At 54.1% G+C, this 23511-nt stretch overlaps 6 protein-coding genes across 6 annotated transcripts; 4 read left to right on the top strand and 2 right to left on the bottom strand.

Annotated features, from left to right (window-relative positions):
- Positions 1-3146: 3146 nt before the first annotated feature.
- PG998_005930 (uncharacterized protein) lies at positions 3147-5118 on the bottom strand (the record flags this gene model as incomplete). The annotated part of the gene is made up of 5 exons (XM_066872748.1): positions 3147-3420; positions 3545-4191; positions 4287-4728; positions 4793-4995; positions 5047-5118. 5 exons carry the CDS (start codon positions 5116-5118, stop codon positions 3147-3149), a joined length of 1638 nt encoding a protein of 545 aa, XP_066732845.1.
- A 399-nt stretch (positions 5119-5517) lies between these two features.
- Positions 5518-6420, top strand: PG998_005929 (uncharacterized protein; the record flags this gene model as incomplete). The annotated part of the gene is made up of 4 exons (XM_066872747.1): positions 5518-5697; positions 5820-5832; positions 5926-6233; positions 6256-6420. The coding sequence occupies 4 exons, from the start codon at positions 5518-5520 to the stop codon at positions 6418-6420; spliced, it is 666 nt and encodes a 221-aa protein (XP_066732844.1).
- Positions 6421-6959: 539 nt separating this feature from the next.
- On the top strand, positions 6960-8000 carry PG998_005928 (uncharacterized protein; the record flags this gene model as incomplete). Its single annotated transcript, XM_066872746.1, has 1 exon — positions 6960-8000. One exon carries the CDS (start codon positions 6960-6962, stop codon positions 7998-8000), a length of 1041 nt encoding a protein of 346 aa, XP_066732843.1.
- Positions 8001-9667: 1667 nt separating this feature from the next.
- On the top strand, positions 9668-11308 carry PG998_005927 (aminotransferase; the record flags this gene model as incomplete). The annotated part of the gene is made up of 2 exons (XM_066872745.1): positions 9668-10059; positions 10171-11308. 2 exons carry the CDS (start codon positions 9668-9670, stop codon positions 11306-11308), a joined length of 1530 nt encoding a protein of 509 aa, XP_066732842.1.
- Positions 11309-12464: 1156 nt separating this feature from the next.
- PG998_005926 (uncharacterized protein) lies at positions 12465-14684 on the top strand (the record flags this gene model as incomplete). The annotated part of the gene is made up of 3 exons (XM_066872744.1): positions 12465-12575; positions 12637-13704; positions 13761-14684. The coding sequence occupies 3 exons, from the start codon at positions 12465-12467 to the stop codon at positions 14682-14684; spliced, it is 2103 nt and encodes a 700-aa protein (XP_066732841.1).
- Positions 14685-16897: 2213 nt separating this feature from the next.
- PG998_005925 (C2H2 type zinc finger domain-containing protein) lies at positions 16898-18442 on the bottom strand (the record flags this gene model as incomplete). The annotated part of the gene is made up of 3 exons (XM_066872743.1): positions 16898-17624; positions 17686-17989; positions 18037-18442. The coding sequence occupies 3 exons, from the start codon at positions 18440-18442 to the stop codon at positions 16898-16900; spliced, it is 1437 nt and encodes a 478-aa protein (XP_066732840.1).
- Positions 18443-23511: the final 5069 nt, after the last annotated feature.

Genomic DNA, 23511 nt, shown 5'->3' with positions numbered 1-23511 from the left:
TTTGCTGGCTGGCAGGGCGGGTTATTCCATGCTCATAGGTCGATCACTGGCGAATGCCAAGTAGCTCCAGGGTTATCCCCCTTCCTCTTTTTAGTTACCTTGCTGCTGCCGCATAAGGTAAAGTCATCGTGGTAGCTAGTAAGGGGGCCTTACTGTTCTGACTAGCCTTGTATAGTCATACCACCGTGTATTCTGGGCCTGAGATGTTCGTCCAGGCTCCGGCGTATAGTCCGGCTGTTACATAACGTACCCAAACCTCAAGAAAGCCGAACTTGGTACCGAAGCCAGTAGGCTAGGGTTCAGCACGATTTGCCCTTGGTACGAGAGAGAAAGGACCCTTAGTATGGGTGCTATTTACGACATCATGCTAGCAGCATTGCAATGCCGAATCATGGCAGCCTCTTTGGATGTTAGGTGCCGGACAACGGCGGCAGCGGCCTCTCTTCTCTATTTACACGAGACGTCACGCACAGCTGACTAGGTGTCCCGTTCCATGGACGAGATCGGTCAGCCACTTTGGTCTCGATGGGTACCTAAGGTAATGATGGCAGTGGCGTAAAATTACGTATTATCAAGTTGCCTTCTGATGTAATATCCTCTCCTTCGATGTGATGGGGGCACGATAATCGAGCCTTGCATATGGCATAGCTCCGTACAGCAATAGTAGTAGATACTTACGTCAACAGTGGTATACGCGGAACATATTCCTTGGGCCTCTCTTCCTTAAACTTTTGCGGTGGTCATCGTTCGGGAATAACAATGATAAGGATGGAAAAGAAAAAGATTTGTAGTTGGTTTTCGAGTCACCATTGGGATGGTTGGGACGACGATATGACTCGTTGATGTGTATTGTGAATTATGAAATATCGTCTTTAGGTCTCTCGAATCGCATACCCCCTCCCACCCATGTTATGATGTGCTATGCTATTGGTTGTTGCTGCTGGGCCATACGCACAGTTCATGTATGATAGGATACCGGGGGTTGGATTTCATTCCTCTTGCCCCTTACTCGTTTACTGTGTCCCGAATGGGGAGGGAGTCATCATGCTTGTCCTGTTACGAATACGTTCGGTTATTGGCTTATCTTGGGAAGAAAACCGGATGGATGGATGAAGGGATCATGGTACGATTTTCTACTGAATGCAACTAAACTCTATCTGTATGGCGGCCTCTTTTCTGTTGGACATAGGTCCTGGGGTGGTCCCTGTATAGTCTCAGTCTATCGTGACCGTCGCTAGACTTTAGCCAGGGACTTCATCGCCGTAGTAGGCTGTGGATGTGATCATTGTTCCGGAGAGAAAGCTGGCAAAGAAAGGAGACGTCAGTTGAGGAACCCAGAATATTGGTAGCTACGTATGCGTGCAGCATAGTCGAAGCAGCTCGGTCTCGATAATGCATGTTTGTAGGTATTATTTCGTGCTTGGGCTTCTGCTCTGCAAGTCGGTGAATAGGGCTTGAATCCCTTGCGATGAAATGGAATGCCCGTGGAACCAAGGAACGGTAGGGAAGTCTGCCGGTTTCCGGGTAGTAAACCTGCACGGCATCTCCCTTTCTTCATCGGACGGCAGGGCCTGATACTATTCACATTTCTATATATATTTGCAAACAAAGCGAGTCATAACTTTCCCTTAGGTATTGTTATTCCGTGTACCTGACTTGGCAGAGGGCCGCCCCTGTACAGAAAGGGGAAGATTCGAGAACAACGATGACGACGATGATGATAATGAAGAAGAAGGGAATGAAGAGGTAGCTTAATATCGGAACAAGGTGATCTTGCCGGTTTGCTGGCTCGCTTGCATGCTTACTCGGCGATGAACACTTCCGCAGGCGAATGAGGCGACAATCGCGAACATCTCGCTCTACCGAGGCGGCTATTCGAGTAAGGAGTATACGACATACCAAAGGGGGGACAGAGGGGAATACCATCATAGTATCGTAAGATGGAGAGGGGAAATGAGTCGTCGGTTAGAGAATATTCTAAGCGTGACAAGGACGACTCATACACATTCGGGAATATGATACTATATGCGTATGTTGGACGGCTAAGTATCGTGTCATGGCTGGTGGCTTTCTGGTGGATTGCCGTCTACTGATGATCTTGATTGTACATATGTGTGCGTATGTTGACGTGGGGGCAAGGCAAGCATTCATGGGCTTTTCTTGCCTTGCAGGCGGGAATAGGGGGGCAGCTCATTAAGATGGAACATTGTTGATATTGTCTCGCTTGGAGATCACAAATCGTAGTGGAGAGGCTGTGGTGAATATACTCACCTACCTTGGCATTCATTACTTACGTAGGAAGATAGGTGGATATTCAATGTCTCAATTTAAGGAGTCATACCGACCAGAAACGCACAGATGGATCTATGCAGTGCTGTGTTGTTCTTCTCTTTTGGTTCGATGTCGAGCTGTCTAGATGGACCTACGCATATGCATGGATGGTAAAATATCTTGCATCTGACGGCAACCTCAGCGGTGACAGGGACGGATCGACGCTGAGCTCAATGCGACTTCCAATAGTACATAGCCCAAAAGAATATGCACACCCTCTCTTGCTCTCTCATAGACGAACGGTGACTACAATAGAGAAACATATGTGACGTGAAAATATGCATATCTCTACAAGGGGGTAAGTATTACGGTCATCGCCTCCCGGCTTTGGAAAATGTGAGTAAGGGTAGACGGTAAGGCAGCATGGACGGAAGTCAATCTCGGATTCCTGGTAACTAGTGCTTTGGGCCTGTATGTGAAATTGTGTATACATGGAAGCTGGGGAAACTCGAGGTATAACTCATGGTAATTAAGGGAGGGTAATACAGTCTTTCTTATTACGAACAACACTTAACCAATATCGACTGAGAGCTACTGAGGCGTAAAGATATAATTTTGACCGGAGTTCTTCTCTTCGGCCGTTCATCCATGATATGAATTCGCTGGATGGTGATTTTAGAGGTTGCTTCCCGTTCGACGTTTGTTTCCTTCGTTTCCCATCGGCAACTCGCCTGGATCAGATGAAGATAACCAGCTCACTAGCAGTAGTCAGCCTCCACAGATAGAAAGATAGAATTTGCATATACAACACTACTGGTCATAATCTTTTATTTTTCTCAAGTAACCAATTTCACCCCTTTTAGTGATTCTCTCTCTCAGGCATCGTCATCGTCGTCGTCACTACCACTGGACCATCCCTCTTTGTAGGCTTCCGCGACCTCAGCGAGCTCGTTGCCAATGTCTTCCCGGTCCTCGAGCCCGATGGAGCGGACGACGGTCGTGCGCAGCCCTCGCAGCCGGGTCATGACCGACGAGTCCGTCGACAGGACGGTCCGCATGGACAGGGGGTCCCGTCGCTGCGCGCCGTCTTTGCCCCGGAAGATGCGGGGGTAGCTGTCCAACATGGGATAAGAGAGGTCCGATTGGTATCTACGAAACGAGTTTAGTCAGCATTAATTACAGAATCTTCATGGCTTTGGCGGATGGAAGAAGGGAAACAGGGTCGAAGGGGATCGGTTGGTTGGTGGCTGCTATGCCGGAGCGGGGAACTCACCGATGGGACTTTTGGCGTCTTTGGGCACGACTGCCATGTTGCTCTTGGTTCTTGTCATAGTCCTCTTCGCGACTTGCGGCCTTGATAGCGTCGTCTCCTCGCGCCGTCTCGAGCTGAGAGAAGAGGTGTGCCTTTGTCCGGCCACCTCTCGAAGCACCAAATCCAAGATTCTCGTCAAGTGAAGAGAGGTCCACATCGAGCGGCTCTACATGGTCCTGTCCTACACCCCTACCAGAATCCGACTGGTCCTCGTAGCTCATCTCATTCAGGCTCGATATCAGCTCCCCACGGCCCGAAAGGATCTGCATGCCGTTGCCCTCTGCCGCCGGCGTCGCTGGCGGTGGTTCCATGGGGCTCATCTGCAGGTTCGCGATGGTCTGCCTGCCGAAGACGTTGAGCATGTCGGTCACGCCGCTCATCGTGGCCGAGTTGGCCTGATCGGAACCGGGCTTCAGCCGGGTGTAGAGCGAGGTACTCTCCATGGCCGCATTGAACAGGGCCGTCACATTCCAGGCCGACGCCTTGTCTAGGACTACGCTTGAAGCCAGGGACCGGGACGGGATGGAAAGTGGGATCAGGAGCGAGACCTGGGAAGAGAGTGCGGCAAATGACCTGGCCTTGTTAGTGAGGCGCAGCAAGCGTTTCTCCTGTGCAGATTTACATGTTAGTATCATGCTACCATAATCGCTGGTGTGATGAAGAAAAGGGGATGGTGGGGAAGATGAGTATGCGAGTGAATTACCCTAGGGATACCAGTGTTGGGCTCTTGTAGACCCCAGAGCCAGATCGGGGTCTTTCCGTACTCGTCGCGCATGCGCTCGACGTACTTGGCGGCAAAACCGCCCCAGGCGTCGTCGATGCCGGCCATGATCTGCACCCCCTGCATCTGGTCGGCCTCCTCGACGAAGGGACGCAGGTCGCGGTCCAGGAGGTCGTGGTCCTTGTCGAGCGACGCGAAGAGCTCCTCGCCCATGCCCCACTTCTCGAAGGGCATCAGCGTCGAGCCCAGCTCGTACTCGTTCAGCTGCACGATGGAGCGCGGGTGGTAGTAGACGCGGCTGAAGTCGGACCAGTACCGCACGCTCTGCGTCGTGAGCTCGGGCGTGGCCGCGCCCGTGTCCAGGCTCGCCTGGTACTCGCTCACGTCGATGGGCTGTTGTTTCTGAACGACTGTCTTTCCGTTCCTGCGGGAATGGGGAACAAGTGTCAGAAATCCGACGAATAGTTCGACGACACGAGCTGACGTACCACAGTGCCGCGGGGGTTTCGGCCTCCTGGTCCTCGTAGAGCGCATTGATCTTCCTCATGGAGCCGAAGCCGCCCTTTAGATCGTATATCACGGTCCGGGGCATGAAGGTCTCTGTGCCGTCTGCACCGAGGCCGGGTCTGAAATGGACGTCATGGTTGACGGGCGACTCGTCAGCACCTTCACCGAACGTGAAATAGGATTCCTACAACGGTCAGAAACGGCACAACAAGAGACAGTGGATGGTCCAACATACTTGGGTATTCCAGAAATGGGTAGCCAGATAATTGCTCTGCTGCCCCAGCTGCAGGGTGATTATTTCATGCATGGCGCGGGGTCACCAGCAAAACTGTGGTTGGCGCACATAAGGTCAGCTGAGCAATTTCTCGATGATGAAGACGAAGACGGAGACGACGATGGATTGTCTGAGGCTATATACATGGATTACCTAGGATTCTCGAAAACCCGGCGGCTTGGAAGTAGGCACTGTTTGTTGGGTATTTTACATGGTGGGATTTCTGATGCAGAAGCCGGGCCTGCCCGCAGTTTGAAGCCCGCCTTATTAAAGCTTCTCTGAGCCTCTGAACCACAACGCACCATCCCGGCAAGATCAAGATCCACCACCGACCATCAACATCGACATCGACATCGACATTGACATTGACATTGACATCAACAACAACAACAACAGCCCCCTCGTCGCTCGCTTCATCCACCCGTCGGCATCATGTCTCAGGCGGACTACAAGGCAGCTTTGGCCCAAGAGTGGGAATCCTTCAAGGCACCGCCTGCGAAAGAAACTGCCACGCCCCCAAACCAGGAGACAAGGCGCCCGTTCATCCCAACCTCAAGCTGCCCCAAGACAAGCCCACCGTCATCGTCTTCTTGCGGCATTGTGGCTGCCCTTGTAAGGCTCCTCTCCGTCAACCTCGCTGTGTCTGCACGTGTTTTCTGCCTTCTATTCATAGCTCAATGCGTCTGCAATGCTTACTCACGTGCTCACCGCATTCCTTTGCCTACACCCTCGAGCTGTCGCCCCTGAGTTAATTGCACTTACATAAGCACCCCCCTTTCCAACTCCTAGTTGCTCATGCCAACACCCTGTCTACTAACACATGCATCGCACCTGCTCCAGTCGCCGAGAAAGTCTTCAAGACCCTGACCCACCTGTCCTCGCAACACAAGGACGTGCACTTCATCGCCGTATCGCACTCGAGCCCCGAGGCGACGGAGCGGTGGGTGATCCAGGTCGGCGGCAACTGGGACGTCGAGGTGGTCATCGACCACGAGCGCGAGCTGTACTCGCAGTGGGGGCTGGGGGTGTCGACGACCTGGCACGTCCTGAACCCGCGCGTCCTCTACCAGACCCTCCAACTCGGCAAGACGGAGAACATCTGGAACCGCGCCTGCGAGAGGCGGCACCCGCTGGCAGACGGCCGGCGCGTTCGCCGTTGCCGCCGTCCAGGACGCCGCCGACGCCGAGGAAGGGGGTGGCAAGGTGTGCTGGGCCCACGTCGCTGCCAGCGCCGACGACTTGCCCGATCTCGCGGCGGCTCTCGGCGCTCTTGGCATCATGGCCAAGATGCCGCCCCGGCCGGTCCCCGAGGAGCCATCAAGTGGGATACCGTAAGCCTGGCCAAGGATGGAAGCGGGACGCCGGCAACAAAGTCGTCTTCCAATGGGTTACTAGGGCGGCGGAAGGCTGGGCAGTGGGTAGAGGCTGCCTTGATGAGAAGAAAGCGAATGGCTGCCGTGTTTCTTGTATGCTAGGTTCTGGGGCCCCCCGGCGAACCTGCAACTCTATATCTGAATTGTTCTCACGACTTAACGCAGCTTTATGATGGTAATGCCATATTACTTATAACAATGTGCTTTTGACCTCGGTGACATAGTGGTGACAGCACCCTCAACTTCTTTTGATATATACGTGGTACTCGTATAGCAATGGAACGGATGGGCATAATCGGAGTTATAGTAAGCTTTCTAATGCACAAACCCTCACTTTTGAATAATAACTGTAAGCCTGACATGGGTTTCTCCGATAAGTTAAGCAATTGAGGATTTTCTTTTATATTAGTTAAACGATGGCGTAGGATATATTGCTTTGCCATGGCAAACACATTTCAAATGCTCGCCAACGATCCCGCCATAACTGACAATGTTTCTACGATGGATGCTACCACGATGCTAGAAGGACCGCGCACATTTTACCTGTTCCAGAAGCTGCCCCAGGAGTTGCAAGATCTGATATGGGATGCGGCAACACGCAGTGCCTACGAGCCTTTCTGCGCCATAACGGCGGAAACACCACGGCAGTTCTGCGCGCAAAGTTCGTTGAACTGTCACCTAGAGACGCTTGTGTCCGAGACTCGACTAGAATTCGTGACTGCAGGTCACACCCTTCGGAAGAGGCTCTATTCCCTGCTGCTGGTCAGCAAAGGCAGTAACAAGCAAGCCAAACAAACCCTGGATCGCCATGGCCTGGGCAAGGAGAAGCGAAGGGTTCCACTCTTGAAGCTATCTGGATGGAGTCGTCGATATACCCTCGATTGGCAAATTGTGATGGCAGAGAACGACATCATCTGCCTGGATCATGGTTACTTGGCGCTGCCTATACCTCCCGAGTCCCGTCCGGGCGCTGCAACTGCAGTAACACTCGGGAATATACGACACACGCTGCTGTCGATGATGAAACTTGTTACTCATGGGCCTCTGCAGGTGGTGAGGCTATTGACGCTTACACCGCGCCTGGAAACTATATATATCGACGTATCGAAGATAGGATACAATGTGTTCGGCTACCCTAGGTGCCACTCAGCATGCCTGCACCATGGTATTGATTTCAAACGTTGGGGTAAATGGCTATGCGACTTACCGCTATATCCGCTGCCAGAGCACGATGTTGAAGAAAGCTTTGGCAACGAAGGTGAGATGTCCAATGGTAGTGGTGTTAGTGGCGACAGCAGCAGCAAGGAGGTAACGCAGGAGGGCGAGCGCGCGACCAACTACTTCCGGATTCTAGACCTGCTTGAGCCGCAGCATCGTCTGTATTTCCTGGAGATATGGGCATTGTTTGCCCAAGCTGGAGTCAAGATACGGATGGTGGCACAGAGAGGTGCCCGCGCCGAGCACTACCGCCAAGAAGAGTTTCTAGTGCGTGTGCCCGAGGCCCGAGAGCTTTCGGATGGGCAACAAAGATGGCCTCTCTAAACGGGCGGCCTGGTGGTGCCCCGACGCGGCCACTCGGGGATGGAGAGAGAAGGAATCATGGCCGAATCATGGAAGCCTCTATGTATCGTGCTCACATGCGTCAGCACCCCGAGAGAGTCGTATTGAAGAAGCTAGACAGTCTTTAACCGACGTTTTCCATAGATCCATATTCCGTTCGAGGGATCGTTACAGAAGATAGCACTGTGCAAGGCACAACACAACATTGGGGTCGGCCGAGATGATGTGACCCTGACTGGATGGAGGGTCGGTCCGCCCAGGCTCGGCCCCTCATTCGATCGGGAAAATCAGTCGGTTTCGGGATGAATTTCATTTGGCGACAGTCATGGCATGGCGTAATGCAAATGCACCCTTCAAAGTGAGGTCAGCGTCAGCAACGAAGCGGTGTCCTCGGCCCGGTACAAGAAGATACCTATCTGTCTCTGTAGTTGGCATCCTTACATTCTTGCTCGTAGACTACTAGACATTCCTGACCCCCCGCAACAAGACAGATATACATGTCATCATCCCTTGCTCCCCCCTGCCGCCCTTGCTTCGCTACACAGCGAGTAGTACGTATGCAGCCTCACCGAGTTCCAAATTCCAAACCAAACCCGACAATTTGGTAACCCGCGCGTGCCTCGACCTGCAACCCATCGGGACGACTCACATCCTGGGGACGGCCGGCTGTCGTCCAAGACCCTAGTGCATCTTTCCCGACCGCGCTACTGATTCCCCTGTTCGAACTGTGCGAATGCTGATGCGTCTAATGTGGCGGCAGGAGTGGTGGTTTGGAGGTGGCTGATGGACGTGTGCCCTAATCTACTACTATACATGCATATCCTGAGGCCGCCGGCCGTATGCGCGCTGCAACTAATCCGTCACGCATGGCGAGCTTCCCTTTTGTCAATCCGAGCCCTGTCGGCAGTGTTTCCGCGGACCGTAACCCAACAGCAGTGCCTTCGCTGCAGATTCCGCAGTACTCGCGGGTACATTCCATATCTTGCATGCTTCATCACACACAGACACTCTCCGCCCTCTCTACCTCTCCATCTCCTCCGCCTTTTTGATTCACGCGGCATATTACTACGCTATACTGTGTGAGAGAGGGCTTATCATACGATGGACAGTTGACTGATCAACTTCTCTCGTCACCGATATTCGCACAGACCAGGAGCGCGCTTGTCCATGAAGCGTCAGGCGTAAGACGAGGGGTACCGTTCTGCTGCATGCAGCGCACACGCACCAGTGCAGCGCAACCTTTATGTCCACGAACGAGCATTAGCCGCTCCCCCCCCCTAGCCGGCTTGCACTAAGCTCTCCCACATGCCATACCATTGAGCCGAGAGGCTAGTCGTCAAGTTGCATGAAGCGGATATGCTTATTGCCCCGCCGTTTCGCTTTCCTGTCTAGCAGCTTGGTAAGTTGTCGTGACTGGCCGCCGGCCTACAGTGTTAGGCTTGCCCATCCCGCAACCCCCATCGCTCCTGATGGGGGTGACTAGTAACGTGCCACGCTCTATACCACAGGCGTGTGTCCGCCTGTTCTCACAGAAGAACCCCAACGTTTGGTTCGGAAAGACATGTCCTCTAGTTCGGCCCTTATATAGAAGTACTCGTGGCCCAAACCAACCAGACGATTTCCCTGGCCTCTCTACACAACCCCGTACCATGTCGAGCACTACGCAGATCCAGACGCTCTTGAACAGTCCGAAGGGCTCAGCAGTTACTCCTGGCTACCAGCCAAAAGCGGCCCCGGACGAAAACACAGACGGTATCGAACCCTTGGTGGTGGCCATTGAGGTGGCATCTTCTCATGAGTCATCAAGCAAGCCTGCCTCTGACGGCGGGGAGGGTCGACCCATCGCAGTCGGGGGTCAAGGAGACTACATCCTCTTGTCAGATGGCCGGCAGATCTTGGACGCATGTTGCGGCGCGGCTGTAACCTGCCTTGGACATGGCAACCAAGAGGTCATCGCCGCCATGGCCACGCAAGCCGGCCAGCTGTCATATGCGGCACACGGATTCTTCGACAATAATAGCAGGCGGGAACTTGCCGAATGGTTCAGGGCGACTTCACAAGGGCACTTTCGAAAGGCCTGGGTGACCAATTCGGGTTAGTGGACCTTCTCGTCTGGGTTTAACCATCCGCTGACATGCTATCCTGCTACTAGGCTCAGAAGCGATGGAGGGTGCCATGAAACTCGCCCACGAATACTTCGTATGGAAAGGGAGCCGCAGCGCGTCAATTACATCTCACGTGAAGTATCTTATCACGGCATTACTCTCGGATCGCTAGCGCTAGGGGGACACTTGACACGACGTGCCCCCTTTGAACCTCTGCTACTGCCTGGCGTGCACCGTATACCCCCGTGCAACGAGTACCGCCAGCGTCTCCAAGACGAAGGGGGCGACGAGTTTGTTTCACGAAAAGCATCGGAGCTGGAGGCAGCTTTCTGTGCCCTTGGGCCCGAAACCGTTACGGCATTCGTTGCCGAGTCCGTTGTCGGTGCGGCGGCTGGCTGTATGCCCGCCGTGCCAGGCTACTTCAAGGCCATGAAAGCAGTGTGCGATAAGTACGGCGCGCTGCTGATCCTAGACGAAGTCATGTCTGGGATGGGCCGGACAGGAACCCTACACGCCTGGGAGCAAGAAGGGATTGTCCCCGACATCCAGGCAGTAGGTAAGGGCCTGGCAGGAGGTTACCAACCCGTTTCAGCCATCCTTGCCGGCGATAAGGTGTCCGATCTGATGGATTCCAAGAACGTGCCTTTCACGCATGGCCACACCTATCAAGACCACCCGCTCGGGTGCGCGACAGCCCTGAAGGTCCAGCAGATCATTCAGCGCGAAGGGCTACTTGCTAATGTCCAGAGGCAGGGGAAGTATCTAGAGAAGCTTCTCCGGGAAAAACTTAGCAGTCACGCCCATGTGGGTGACATCCGCGGCCGCGGGCTGTTCTGGGGCATTGAGTTCGTGAGGGACAAGGCCAGCCGGGAGCCTTTCGATCCCAGGCTGCAAATTGCGCAGCAGGTCCACGCAGCGGCGCTGGCTGCCCCTTACAATATGGCCATCTACCACGGACAGGGCTGCGCGGGGGAGAAAAGGGGCGACCACGTCATGCTCATGCCGGCATATACCTCGACGCCGTCGACCATCAGTTTGATGGTCGATAGTCTGGTTTCGGTCGTGGACGAGGTTTTTGCGGACGCCAATGTGCGTGCGCTTGAGGCTGTAGAGAGGGCAAAGGAGAAAGTTGCGTGTACAGGTTCGACAGCTGCGCCCACATTTCACGAGGGGATGCGCGAGTAGACTTTGAACATAAACGTTTTGGTAGTGCGGACCTTCAAAGCTTGCACATCCAACATGCGCTCGTCAACCTTTTGATCCCAACGGATGAGTGAAAGCAAGCGGCGGCATCCATTGAGCAGGTTGAAGAATGAAGAGTGGATGCATTGCTTGTCCAGAAGACGATGGTCACGAAAATATTGACATGCAGAGTTGTGATGACGCACAAAAAGAAGAAGGGGACCAGCCAGTGAAACCTTAGCAGATACCCTGTGCCCACTCTACATAAGTTAGTCTGTTTTCCTCCATCTTCGTTTTTTGTGCTTGGCCTCGCCTCGACGTACTTGTACTTGCATCCTCCACCAGACCAACACCCAGCGCGCAAGTCTCCCTCCGTACCTCGACCCCCTCGGCCCCCTCGACCCCCCAGGCACTTTAACGGCATAAAGCGTGTTCTGCCTGTCCTTCTGCGCACTTGCTCTCTGTGACGCGCGCGAGCAGGGGTTCGCTTTTTTGCGAGCGCGATTGATCAGCATTTTTAACCAAATCGCCCCAATTGCCCATCGTCAGTCAATAAATGCGCACGCCTTCGCATTGATCCAATAAGAGCATCCCGGCCTGCTCAGTCTGGCCGTACGGAACAAAACTGTTTACTTGGACGTCGCTGGCCTTTGGTTTTTTGGACAAGAGCTCCATCCCTCCATTCAGGATAACTTGGTCGCAAACTGCGCGGTCCAGCCAGGAGATTTGTTTACTTCCACTGCTGGTGTCCGTCCCTGTCCACGGACCTTGAATCACAGGCAGGTAATAAGCAGTCACAGCAATCCATTTGCGCCTCTCTCACTCACTCTATTCACCCCGCCTCGTCTTGCCTCGCGCGCCTGCCTTCCACCACTGTCGCTCCCTTCCACCGCCAACTGCCAATTTCAAACAAGACATCGCATTATTCTAACTACCAACCAACCCCTAGGCTGCTCTGTCTGTAGTTTGCCGACATCCCGGTTTCCCGCGGGGCATATATAACCTTCCAACGTCGCCCTTGCCCTGCCAGGTCGCAACCGTGCCAGCCACGCGCATTTCTCTTACATCATCGTCGCCAACATTTCTAATCGCCGTCGCGGCCACCGGACTCATCGGATCGTTACCTCGGTAATGGGTCTTTCCACGACCGCCTACTGACATGCCTCCTACACGATCATCGCAAAGGGCTCGCCGAGTCCGCGACGCCAGCCCCAGTCTAGCCCACGCCGAGATGTCGTCCCCCTCAAGGCCTTCCAAGCGCAGGAGAAGGGTACGTGTGCAATTGCCATCCCCGACGAGACCCAAGTTGCTAATGAATGATGCGCCCCCAGGCGGACCCCGATCCTCCTCCTCCTCCACCACCCTCTGATCCCGTTGACGAAGAGGACTCCACCCTCACCATCGATCCCTCCAATGACCCCGATGCCGAACCCAGCGCGGCCTTGGATATCTTGATCACCCAAGTGACCGAACACCTGGCCAGCATTCCTACGAAGGCTGCCAAAGAACACGCCAATGCTAACCACACGTCCCAAGGGGATATAGAAGCGTATGCGAAGATAGCTGCGCGCGACTGGACTTACTACGTACGCCAACTCAATGTCAATATTGGTCGCTTCTCGGAGACGGCTGAGGACGGCAGCGCTCTCGCCCAGGATCCCGAAGACGAGGATTTCGTCCACATTGACCTCGGCCCCAACAAGATCTTCTCACGGAGGACCGCGAGGATATTCTATGACGTCGACGAAGAGAAATGGTTCCTGGAGTGCAAGGGGCGCAACCCCATGAAAGTGAACGGTGCAACGCTTAAGAAGGACGATGCACCACATCCTCTGTCCAGCGGAGAGGTTGTTGAAGCAGGCGGGATTGAGATGATGTTTGTGCTGCCTGATAATTCTGGCCCTATGCGGATCCACGATATGTTTACGGCACGCATTAATGCTGGCGCGCCGCACATCAGGACCTCGAGGTCTAGCCCGCCACTGGAAGCCCGCCATGCACTGCCTGCGGCGCCTTTGTCGTCTTCAGGAGATCGCCCGTCTTCGAGCAACGCTGGCCGACCTCCGTCATCCAGAGGCGCAGCTTTCCAACAGCCGATAGCCCCGGCACCCCCGGATTATAAGCGTCCTGGCACGCCGCAGTCTGCCAAGAGCCGTACAATTGCTTCGGCTCACAAGTCGCCAGCGTACGGTAGCTCTGGAACCATGCTGCTCAACTCCGGCGAAGTTGATCTAAGTCTGGAAGAGAACAAGCACATCAAGCCCTCCTACAGCTATGCTCAGATGATCACCCAAGCGATTGTGAGCCAGAAGGAACAAAAGCTCAACTTAAACAATATATACCGGTATATCACAGACCATTATGCCTACTACCGCAACCAGCCGGCCGCGGGGTGGCAGGTAAGCTTGAACTTCCACACCCCTTGGATTATCGGATGCACTGACTCTCTTTGCAGAACAGCATCCGGCATAACTTGTCGCTCAACAAGGCATTCTTGAAAGCGCCTCGCAGTACTGATGAGCCAGGCAAGGGCATGAAGTGGGAAATTGTACCGGAGCAACGAGAAGAGATGACGCGGCAGGCGTTCAAGGTAGGGCGCGGTGGACACCGAGGATCATCAGCACCATCCTCGCCCAGCGCGCCTAACCAGTTGAACTACATCACTCACGGCCCCAAGGACATGGCGTCGGCTCGGGAGCCGGCATCAGCACGAAAGCGCAAGGCTTCCCCGGCAGTAGGCTCACCCTTGCCTAGCTCGACTCTCAACCGATCTCAGATGACGCCTGAGCGAAGTTCACGTTTCCAGCCACCCGGTTCCGCCAGTTTTCAAGATGGTAGCCCACTGCCTCGGCCGCGAAAGCCCCTTGACAAGTCAAATTCGTTTGCCACGACGACGACTGATAGCTTGCCACGCTCTCCTCCCCTCTTGACGTCTTCTTACTTACAGGACGAGACCCCATCATTCATCACGCCAGTACCCCATCGAGTCCAGCCACGGATCGCGCCTCCGAGTACGGCTCAGCGGCCGAGTCAGCACATGCCGACCAGCTCCCCGGCGCCATTCTGGAAGTTTGCAGATATCGGCAGCACACCGGCAAGGCCATTCGATATCAGCCCGTCCAAGCCGTCTCTCAACTTGCCTCGCAGCAGCAGCCCGCCCCCCATAGCAGGAGACGATGGTAGCGGTTCTCCTGTTGGCAGCCCCACGCGGTCATCTGGTCGTGCTGCGACGCAGGAGACGACGACTGTGGACGAGGAGGAAGAAGAGGGTGGTTTCGACCTGACTAAGGGCTTCCAGAGTATCGGCTCGTACCACAATCACCTCGGCCGTGGAGGTGGTGGCGGCGGCTTGCTGGGTCGATCGAACGGCCGGCGATAGAGACGAGAACCACCACGGGCTGACCAGCACAGCAAGTGCATGCAGGACGCTGATTTTGATGACTCGCCCCTCAGTATTCACGCGTGTTGCTCTACATATCCCTAGGCGTTCATACATGGTAATTGTAGTAGCAGTAGTACCGTCCTCACGGTTATGTTTGTTTGCCTACTTCAACGACTTCCACTCTCACTCACTCTGGGACTGCACACAGAGAGAGAGACGGAAGGGTCGGTCGTTGAAGCTTTCACCGGCATGATTTGATGTTTACGATGATCAAGAACTTGCCTTTTTCGGAGTGGGAATGCATGAAAAGGAGGGGGCAACATGGGAGTTTTTCAAGGACGGCGCAAATATCGGAACGGAACTGGACTGCCCCAGGGGAAACATCATGGTGGCTGTTTTTTACTACTCAGCATCACATGTAGCATTGCTCAGTGTAGGCTAGCGTTGTATTTATGTTGTATTTATGTTGTACTTTTATCTGTCGCCTCCCGGCGTCCGTCCGTGACAAATTTAGGTAGCGAAACAAGTCGCTGCCTTGGTAGACTGATAGTATACAGAAATTGAAATGTCGGGAAGCAACTTTCGATAAGAAGTCGCTTCAGGCCTCTCTGACTACGGCGATTTTATGTGTGACCAGAAGTTATGGAGATAATATCCGAGGGCAGCATTATCAACATCGTTCGATTGCACATTGTTCTATTGCACATTTTAGCTAGGCCACCTAGCTTAAGGTAGTAGTGAGATGAATATTTGCTGATACTTCGTCGAGGGTCGGAGCAGCCTCGTCTCCCTCTTTCCATCCTACCCTCAACATCCGGATGTGCTCTTATTTCTAGACCAGATCCGGCCTTCACATCTGGTTTCGCCGTGGCTGTTGTTTCCTGTCTCATGTTCCTTTCCAATCTTCATCTAGCTATAGTATACATGACGAGGGTGAACGGATCAAATAAATTTAGTAACAAAACTCCCCCTATTACCACCGAGCAAGCTATGGGGCTAGCGGTTAGGAGGGGAGAAGTAAAGACCCCAAAATGGAGGGGGCATCACTATGTTCAGAGAAGAGAGGAAGATAGCCGGAGCGGTTGGGAGTATCTCGCTGGTCCTGAAAATGCGAACAGATAGACGTATAGGAGGAACAGTTACATAGTTGGAAAAGAGGTGCGAAGTGGCAAGTGATGTAAATGTTTCAGATTGATAGGTGGGCGAAATAAGAGAATATTTGCAAATGAAACCAACACTAGAGGTAGGTCTGGAAGAGTGAAAGGGGGTATATATATATATGTAGTTAGAAGTTTTGCGTAAAGTAGCGCTCATTGTGATGACTCTCTCTCTCTATTCCTTCTTTCTCTTCTTGGGGGAATATGTGGTCGTGGTCGTGGACGGTCATGCTATAAAAAGGGGGTTTGGTCGGGTGCTGGGACAGTAGCCCAAACCCAAGGGAGAGGGGGGCGCGGCGGGGAGGAAGCGAACGAAGAGAATTAAGAAGAGGAAGAAGAACAAGAAGCGAATGAACCCCAGGAACAAGACAGACAAGACAGACAGCACGCCTGAAGTCAACCAACGTGAGCAGTAAAATGAGCAAACAGAAATGAAGTATACACCAAGCTCAAGACTGAATGTCTTCAATCCCCCTAACCCCTTCCCATTCCGGTTTCCGGTTGCCCCCTTCCCCGTGCGCGTGCGCGTGCCCGCCAAGTGGTATATGGTTGATTGAATATTGCGCCCAAAACTCCATAAAATGTGTGTGTATGTAGGCTGGTGGAACGGATTGGTCCTGGACCAATTTGAGAAAATAGCCCTTGGGGCAAACTTGAATTGCCAGTGAAGGCCGAAGAAGAAGAAGCAAAAGACAAGAAAGTGACACAAAAATGGGTTGGGCGTGCGATCCACCACGACAGCACCCAGGGGATATCATCGCCAATATATACATCTACGTTTCGATGTGACGAGGGGGTAACAGTCGTCGTAGAACAAATGAGAAAGAAAAAGAAGGTGAATGATGTGTTTTGAAAGAATAAACGCAGATGGTCTCACGGTGCGCCGCGCCGTCTTCGTCCGCGGTTTGGTCCGTCTGGTCTTTGCGACAGAACGTCGCGGAGGAGAGGGTCATCTTTGTCTTTATCAACGTGATGTACCCGTACATGTCTGGAAGAGAACTCTATGTTAGCATATCGTTGGACAACGCTTTCCCGACCCCCAGCCATCAAAGCCTACCTTTGCAGATTGTCTGGCCGGGGATATTTGTGTTCGCGATCCGGGCAGAACGGACACACATATCCCGGCGATTCATGGACCAAGCCATGCCTTATCATCTCGTTCTTCCGCTTGAACCCCTTTCCGCCCTCGCTGCGCGGGCAACCCTTGACGACGCAGTAATGAGGCCGGGCCGACGAGTGGACGTTGGCGTGCGAGTTGAGCAAGTACTGGGTCTGGAACGGGGCTGCGTTACAGCCCGCGAATTTGCAGACAAAGGTGCCCGTCTGGGGGTTCGTCATGTTGTCAATGCTCATCCGGTCTGTGATGGAGCTTGCGGGCGTGGGTATCTGCTGATCCGAGATGTTCGGCCTGTCGCCGTTAATGCTACTGAATTCCGAGCCAGACCGCAGCCTGTTACCAGTGCCAGGCGGCGAAAAACCATACGGGCTGAGCATGGGCAGGGAATGCGCCGGCGAGGGCATGCTGTGGCTGTAGGCATAGTTAGGCGACACCGGAGGCGAGGCATGTGGATTGCTCCCAATGGGTATCCGGGATGTCGCTGGCGGAGAATTGGGAAACGACGGCGTGGGAGGAGGGTTATGTCTCATAGCGTGTTCTTTTTCCGTCATGCTCGGGTGATCGCTGAGCTGTTCCCCGAGCTGGGATCTAATAGGAGGTAATGAAGCGTGGCCATTGATCTCGGATTGGGGAGAGCCAATCGGCGGCAGGTCACCATGCATGCTGGGGGTAGGTAATTGCGTGACCGGAGACTTCGCGTCACTCGGATGCCGTAGCACTTGACTTATTGACGGTTGCCGCGGGGAGAACATATCCTGGGCTGTTTGGGGTGTGTAGGGAGAGGGAGACATCGGAGGTGCCAGTATAGGCTTGGGCGTATGCGATATCGTCTCCCTCCGGAGCGGCAAGGGATGGGGCGGTTGTTGCTGCTGGCGCAGACTCGTGGTGCGCTCGCCATTCCGTGACGAGAAAGTCTCTTGGGGGGACCATTTCCATCGCGGTCGGCTCCTCAACAACATCACGCGGTTCGCCCGGGGCCGGGGCAGTGTGAACTGCCGACAAAGCGCTGGCGGCAAGAGACTTGAGATCTATGGCGGGGGCATAGCCGGGCGCGATTCGGGGGACATGGCCGGACTGTGTGTATGTTCGTCGTCTATGTCGATGTCGCTGGATGTGGCCGAACTGGAGCTGTAGCTTTCCTCTTCCTCCTCTTCCTCCTCTTCTCCGCCCTCGCCTATCAATAGGGGCCGACTCCCCGCCTCGAAGGCAATATCCGGCCGCTTTCCACCGTCCATGTGTTGTATTAAGACGGCATCGCCTTGGCTAGGGGGTACCTTTCGCCGACGATTAGAAGACTTTTTGCGACCAGAATTGAAGGGGTGACTGACTCTAGGTAGCGGTATTGAAGGCGGAGGAGAAGGCGAGGGCTGGAATTTCGGACGAAGAGCTGTCATCGGCGGGCTGTTGCGGAACAGCTCTTCATCGGGGTCGTAGATTTCGCTGTCTTGGGCGAGAGCAGGTCCGTCGAACGTAGTAGTCATAGTTTCGCGACTGGCTCTTGGAGGTGAGGATATAGAGTATCGTTTGCCGTTACTCGCGCATTAGTGGGCTTCGATACGCGCCACAGCGTGCGCGGCGCGATGTTGCTGCTTAGATGGGACGGCCGGATAGCTACTATTGCTAGTAAGCCTGCGCGACTCTGTTTTTGGATCGAAAGATAACAGTCCAGATGGCACCGTCGAAACAGCCCAGCGCACTGCGACCTTGGGGCCGGTCGGTTGAGGCTGTGGGCAAATTGCGCCGACGTGAGCGGTGGTGTAGGCTCGCACAAAGATAACCCCTAATCTTAACTGGTCGCCCGCAGGGAGGAAGGGCGCAGGTTGGTTTCGCGATCGGCATGCGCAGCGGCGCGCAAACCTCCGTTGTGACAATATATTTAATTATTGTCTTGTGTAAGTTCGCCAAGGTTATGGTCGCAAAAGGTCTAAGTGTGGTTGGCTCACACACGCATACACACCACACCATGCAAGAATGCGCGGCTCTTCAGGTGACAGGATCGAGAGACACAAATAGTCTGGAAGGCAAAGCATGGGCGGCCGACGTAAAGGAGGGAGAGAAGCGACTACCACGGAGCGAATGGGGATTTACAGCAGAGAAGGGAAGCCAGAGAATCCCCTCCACCTTTCCCTCGTCTCTATGCCAGGAGCCAGGATGGAAAAGATGGCGGTAAGGGCTTTAAAGTTGGACAGCAGAATAGCCGCTAAGAAAGGACGATCTGCCCGTGACCAGAGCGCAGCACTTGCAGGCACACACTCTGCCGCTCAATCACTTCACTCACTCACGCACTCACTCACTCACTGGCGCGCACACACTGAGGTCGACGGGCTTGGGGGAGGGGGACCTGACTTGTCGCCTTTGATTTTCAGTTTGGCGTAAATTATAAGGCGGGGAGGGGACCCGTAGAGCCTCAGTCCGCCTGCTCCTCTTTTTGTGGGCTTGGCCCAGAAGTCGGGGGGTGCTCGTGGTCACTGGCTGGGTGCCGCTGTGTTTCCCTGTGTTTCCCTGTGTTTTCCTGCTGGAACCTGCAAGACTTGGCCAAATTGCTAGCGAAAAGCGGCCGCCGGAGACTTCAAAGGCCAGACCTGGGGTCGCGACGACAGGAAAACGACAGGGGTGCCGTAGGGTGAAATGAGCAGGGACGAGACGGGAAAACAATGTTTCTTGTGACAGACAGGCAGTGTAGCGTCTAGCTAGTGTGTATTGCGTTGCGGTTTAGTGGCAGCATAGTGCAGGTAGTGGGTAGGGGTTTGGGGGGAGGGTGAAAGTTGGAATCGAGGGAACACAGCGTTCCAGAAAGGAAGTATCGGAGCAGAATATCTAGAGAGGTAGGGTGGCAGGCAGTGGGCGAGCATTGAAGTCAGGTCATCTAGGCGGCAAGGTAATTACAGGCCGGGTACTGGCTGATGATGATGGTCCCTTCAACGACAGGTATTGCCTGCCCTGTCCTGCCTCATGGGTCATGGATTCCTCAAATCAAATTACAGCAGAAAGCTTATTAGGCCGGGTCGCTCAGGGATGCGAGGATGGGATGATATTGCCCTACCTTACCCTATTAGCCATGCCATGGCCAGATCATGGCCAGTCCTATCAAATCTATCTATCATGCTGTCTGCTGGGAGTCCAGAACTGGCCTGTTACTTGACACAGCGAGCGAATAGCAAGACAAAGTAAGGCGAGGTCAAGGACGACGAGGAGGCAGAAAACAGGCAGTAGTGCAGTGCCTCCCATGCCCATGAGGTTGGGCCCGATGGAAAATGTGTCGATGCGGCTGTGTGGCTTCTTGCAGGTCCGCATACAGGTCCCGCGAATAGCAGATAGCAGATGGCCCGCGGTCCAGAACGTGGGAACCGGAACCGCTCACTCGTGCTGAGGCTAAGGTGACGCTCGTTTCTAGTGACGTCGAGGCGGCTTGTACCTGGTACCTGCCGGTGATCTCATGTCTACCCAGCCAAGGTAGCATGTACCCGAGGGCATAGATATTGCATTGCATCGCATCGCCCTGTCTGCCTTCCCGGTAGCAGTAGACAGTACGGCCTGCATGCACTTACATGCCCTCCTCTGCCGCTGTTGCGTTTGCGCTGCGTCGCGCTGCGTTGTGCTGCGCTTCGCTGCCCTGCCCGCCTTTTCTGTCTGCCCTGTCTGCCCTGTCTGCCCTGTCTGGCCCAAGAACACCACCATCTCACCTACTTTCCCGCCTACCCCTCTTCGCCCCGGCCCTACGGAGAACTACCCAAGCAATGGGTAAATACGAGCAGGCCATCCATTTTGCAGACTTGGCCAGCGGCGCGGGCGGTCATTAATGAAAATAGCAGTAGTGTGTGGGCGCAGCGACTACCAAGTAGAGCGAGGGTATGCGGCGAAATAGACTCTAGCCTATTCCAAACCAACGAACGTTTTCCCCTTCAGTTGATGCCAACTCGGATAGATTTGTTTGTCATGCAGCCCAAGGAGTAGGTAAGATGCAGGCAGGTAGGTGCCGTATTTTGGGCCCCCCAGTGTGCAATTTGGAGTAAGTTATGTGTGAGTGCATGTATGTATCATGTTGCGGCTGATCCCAGCTTGTGGAGTATGTAGAGCGGCTCCCTCATGTCAATATGTCAATGGGACGGGGCCTTTTCCCTGTACGTATCTGCCACTCTTAGCATTTACCACGCTGACGCCTTCGCAGCGAGTGCGAGTAACGACAGCAGCCGCAGCAGGAAGTGAAGAGAATCAATAGCCGGGAGGTCCGGGGGAAACGTGCATGTATGGGATTCCTTCTCAACGAACGATCCTCGCAATCAATGTACTGATGTACACCAGAAGTAGGGAGTGGACGGCGACTGAGGTGAGGTGAGATGCGAGATGCGAGATGCTACAAGATGAATGTACCTAGCTCTCCAAATAGGGAAGGTGTTGTTGAAACTGTGCAACCGATGATGATGGTCCACGGGTTATGCCTGCCGTGTACGCTTTTGGGGGGGTGGAAGCATGACAGGCCATATATGCATGTCTAAGCAAGATGTGGTAGTGTAGTAGTGGTGGTGATCGCTCATTGGTCTACGTCGTACCTAGGCCACCGGCCCCGAATAGGATCAAATGCAAAATCAAAACCAAGAACCAAGCAAGGCAAAGCATGTCCGGGCGGGCGGGGGCAGGACGGCTTGACGGGAAGGATACGGATGCTGAGGGAGAGCAAGGGCTAGGCGGATGGGATGCTGACAAGCATGAATGAAACGGAACAATCGAATAAGAAGGCAGCAAGCAAACATGAATTTCGATAGTCGGGGTGATATCTCTAAGGAAACAGACAGACGTGTGTCAGATATCCATGGGTTTTGCGGGGAAGGAACTGGAGCAGTATGTCCATTACATTGAGCCGCAGCAGGCACTACCTCATTGAGCATTCACATCCAGGTACATGCGGCATTGCACCTACATTGCGCATAGCGCTGGTTCGGTTGACACCCAGCGACGCGTACCCAGCTCCCAGACGATAAGCCACCTACATGCTAGATACACACATAGAAGATAGCAAGAGAGGGCAGAATCTAGCAGATAGAGTGAGTGACAGATGGACAGTAGCAGGATCTTGGGGCTCCACACACATGCATACTGATACACATCTCTCCCAGCTGTGTCTCTCTCGTCACTCCCACTCCGGCTCGACGTCGCCAGCAGCAGCCAGAGCAGCAGCGCAGCCATGGACAACCGACAGTCGGGGATTTGCACCGGACTGTCCAGATAAACTTTGTCCTGCAACCCATGCAACCTTGCCAACATAGCAACACGCCAACATGCCAGCATGCCCAACCCCAAAAATGACTCGTCTTCGCATCTGATTAGAGGAAAACCGGTCTGCAATCTGCACCTCTCCAACTCCGGTCCCGTTCCCTCGTTGCGGTCGCGGTCGCGGTCAGGACGAGATTGGACACCATCAAGGCCCTTGCCATTCATTCATCCTCTAAAGTGTTAAGACACTGTGACGGCGAGCTTCCTAGACGGGATGAGCCGTCTTACAAGTGGAAAGCAAAGGGCGTTGCTGGATGTAGTTGCACGCAGCTATTGGCAATGAAGCCCACACACACTAACACACCCGTCTTCCAATGAGGACGAGAACAGGAATCCAGTAAACGCACCACTTTCCCTGTTTACACCTTTCTCCCAACACAGCATATCTACTACACCACCATCGGTCCTCCTTCTGAGCGGAGGAGCACACGAGGGGGTCATCCTCCCCCAGCTTGAAGAGGATACGTCTGACGAGGAGGGGATGGCATCACAGCCGAAGCCAATCCAACGTCAGCTCGACCACTTATTCACGGCGGGAGCTGCGCATATCCTGCAAATTAACTTTCGACCCCACGAAGGAACTCGGTCCAGGGGTCCTGCATCACCCATACTCACACTTGTCCCACTCATTGGCTCAATGTGCCTCACGTATGGCAATTCTGGACGATTGGCCTCTTTTGTGCTGAAGGACCGGTGAGGAGTATGTTGTTTTTTCGGAATCTCTTTCTCTCCCTAGTCTCGCTCTTCCCAACGTGCGTCTGCCAACCCAACGAGATACCAAGAGACAATCTCAGTGCCCGCACATCTGCACGGGTTAGGTGGGTAGGTGCTGCCTGCATGTAGCTAATGCACATCTGCAAGGTGCCAGGCTCTTTTGGGACTCATTGCGCGCACGTGTCCAACTTGCGCGGTTGACTAATTGCAGAGACGTAGAGTGAGTGAGTAAGTGAGTGAGTGAGCGTGTATGTGTGTGTGTGTGTGTGTGTGGAGGGGTTTCGATTCTGCAAACGCGACCAGGGCGGCTCATTCTGCAACCAATTGCGCCGTGTTGGTCATCGTGGCCCCCGGATTTTCCAAGTCCGCGAGAGATTGGAGGCATTGCTGCTTGTGGTAGGGGCATCCCACACATCTCGGTTCTCTGTCCCCCCAATAACTGACTTATGGAACAAGCCAAAACCAGCACCTCGACGACTTCTCAAAATAGATGCCATGGTGTTGGTGTCATGAGAGTGCAACAAGAAACAAGTTGTTTTGATATCGCACCTTGGGTGGCTGATCC

The sequence above is a fragment of the Apiospora kogelbergensis genome (genome assembly GCF_038363985.1).
Source record: "Apiospora kogelbergensis strain CBS 113332 chromosome Unknown utg000003l_segment0_segment0, whole genome shotgun sequence".
Lineage (NCBI taxonomy): Eukaryota > Fungi > Ascomycota > Sordariomycetes > Amphisphaeriales > Apiosporaceae > Apiospora > Apiospora kogelbergensis.
This window is presented reverse-complemented; position numbering and strand designations above follow the sequence as displayed.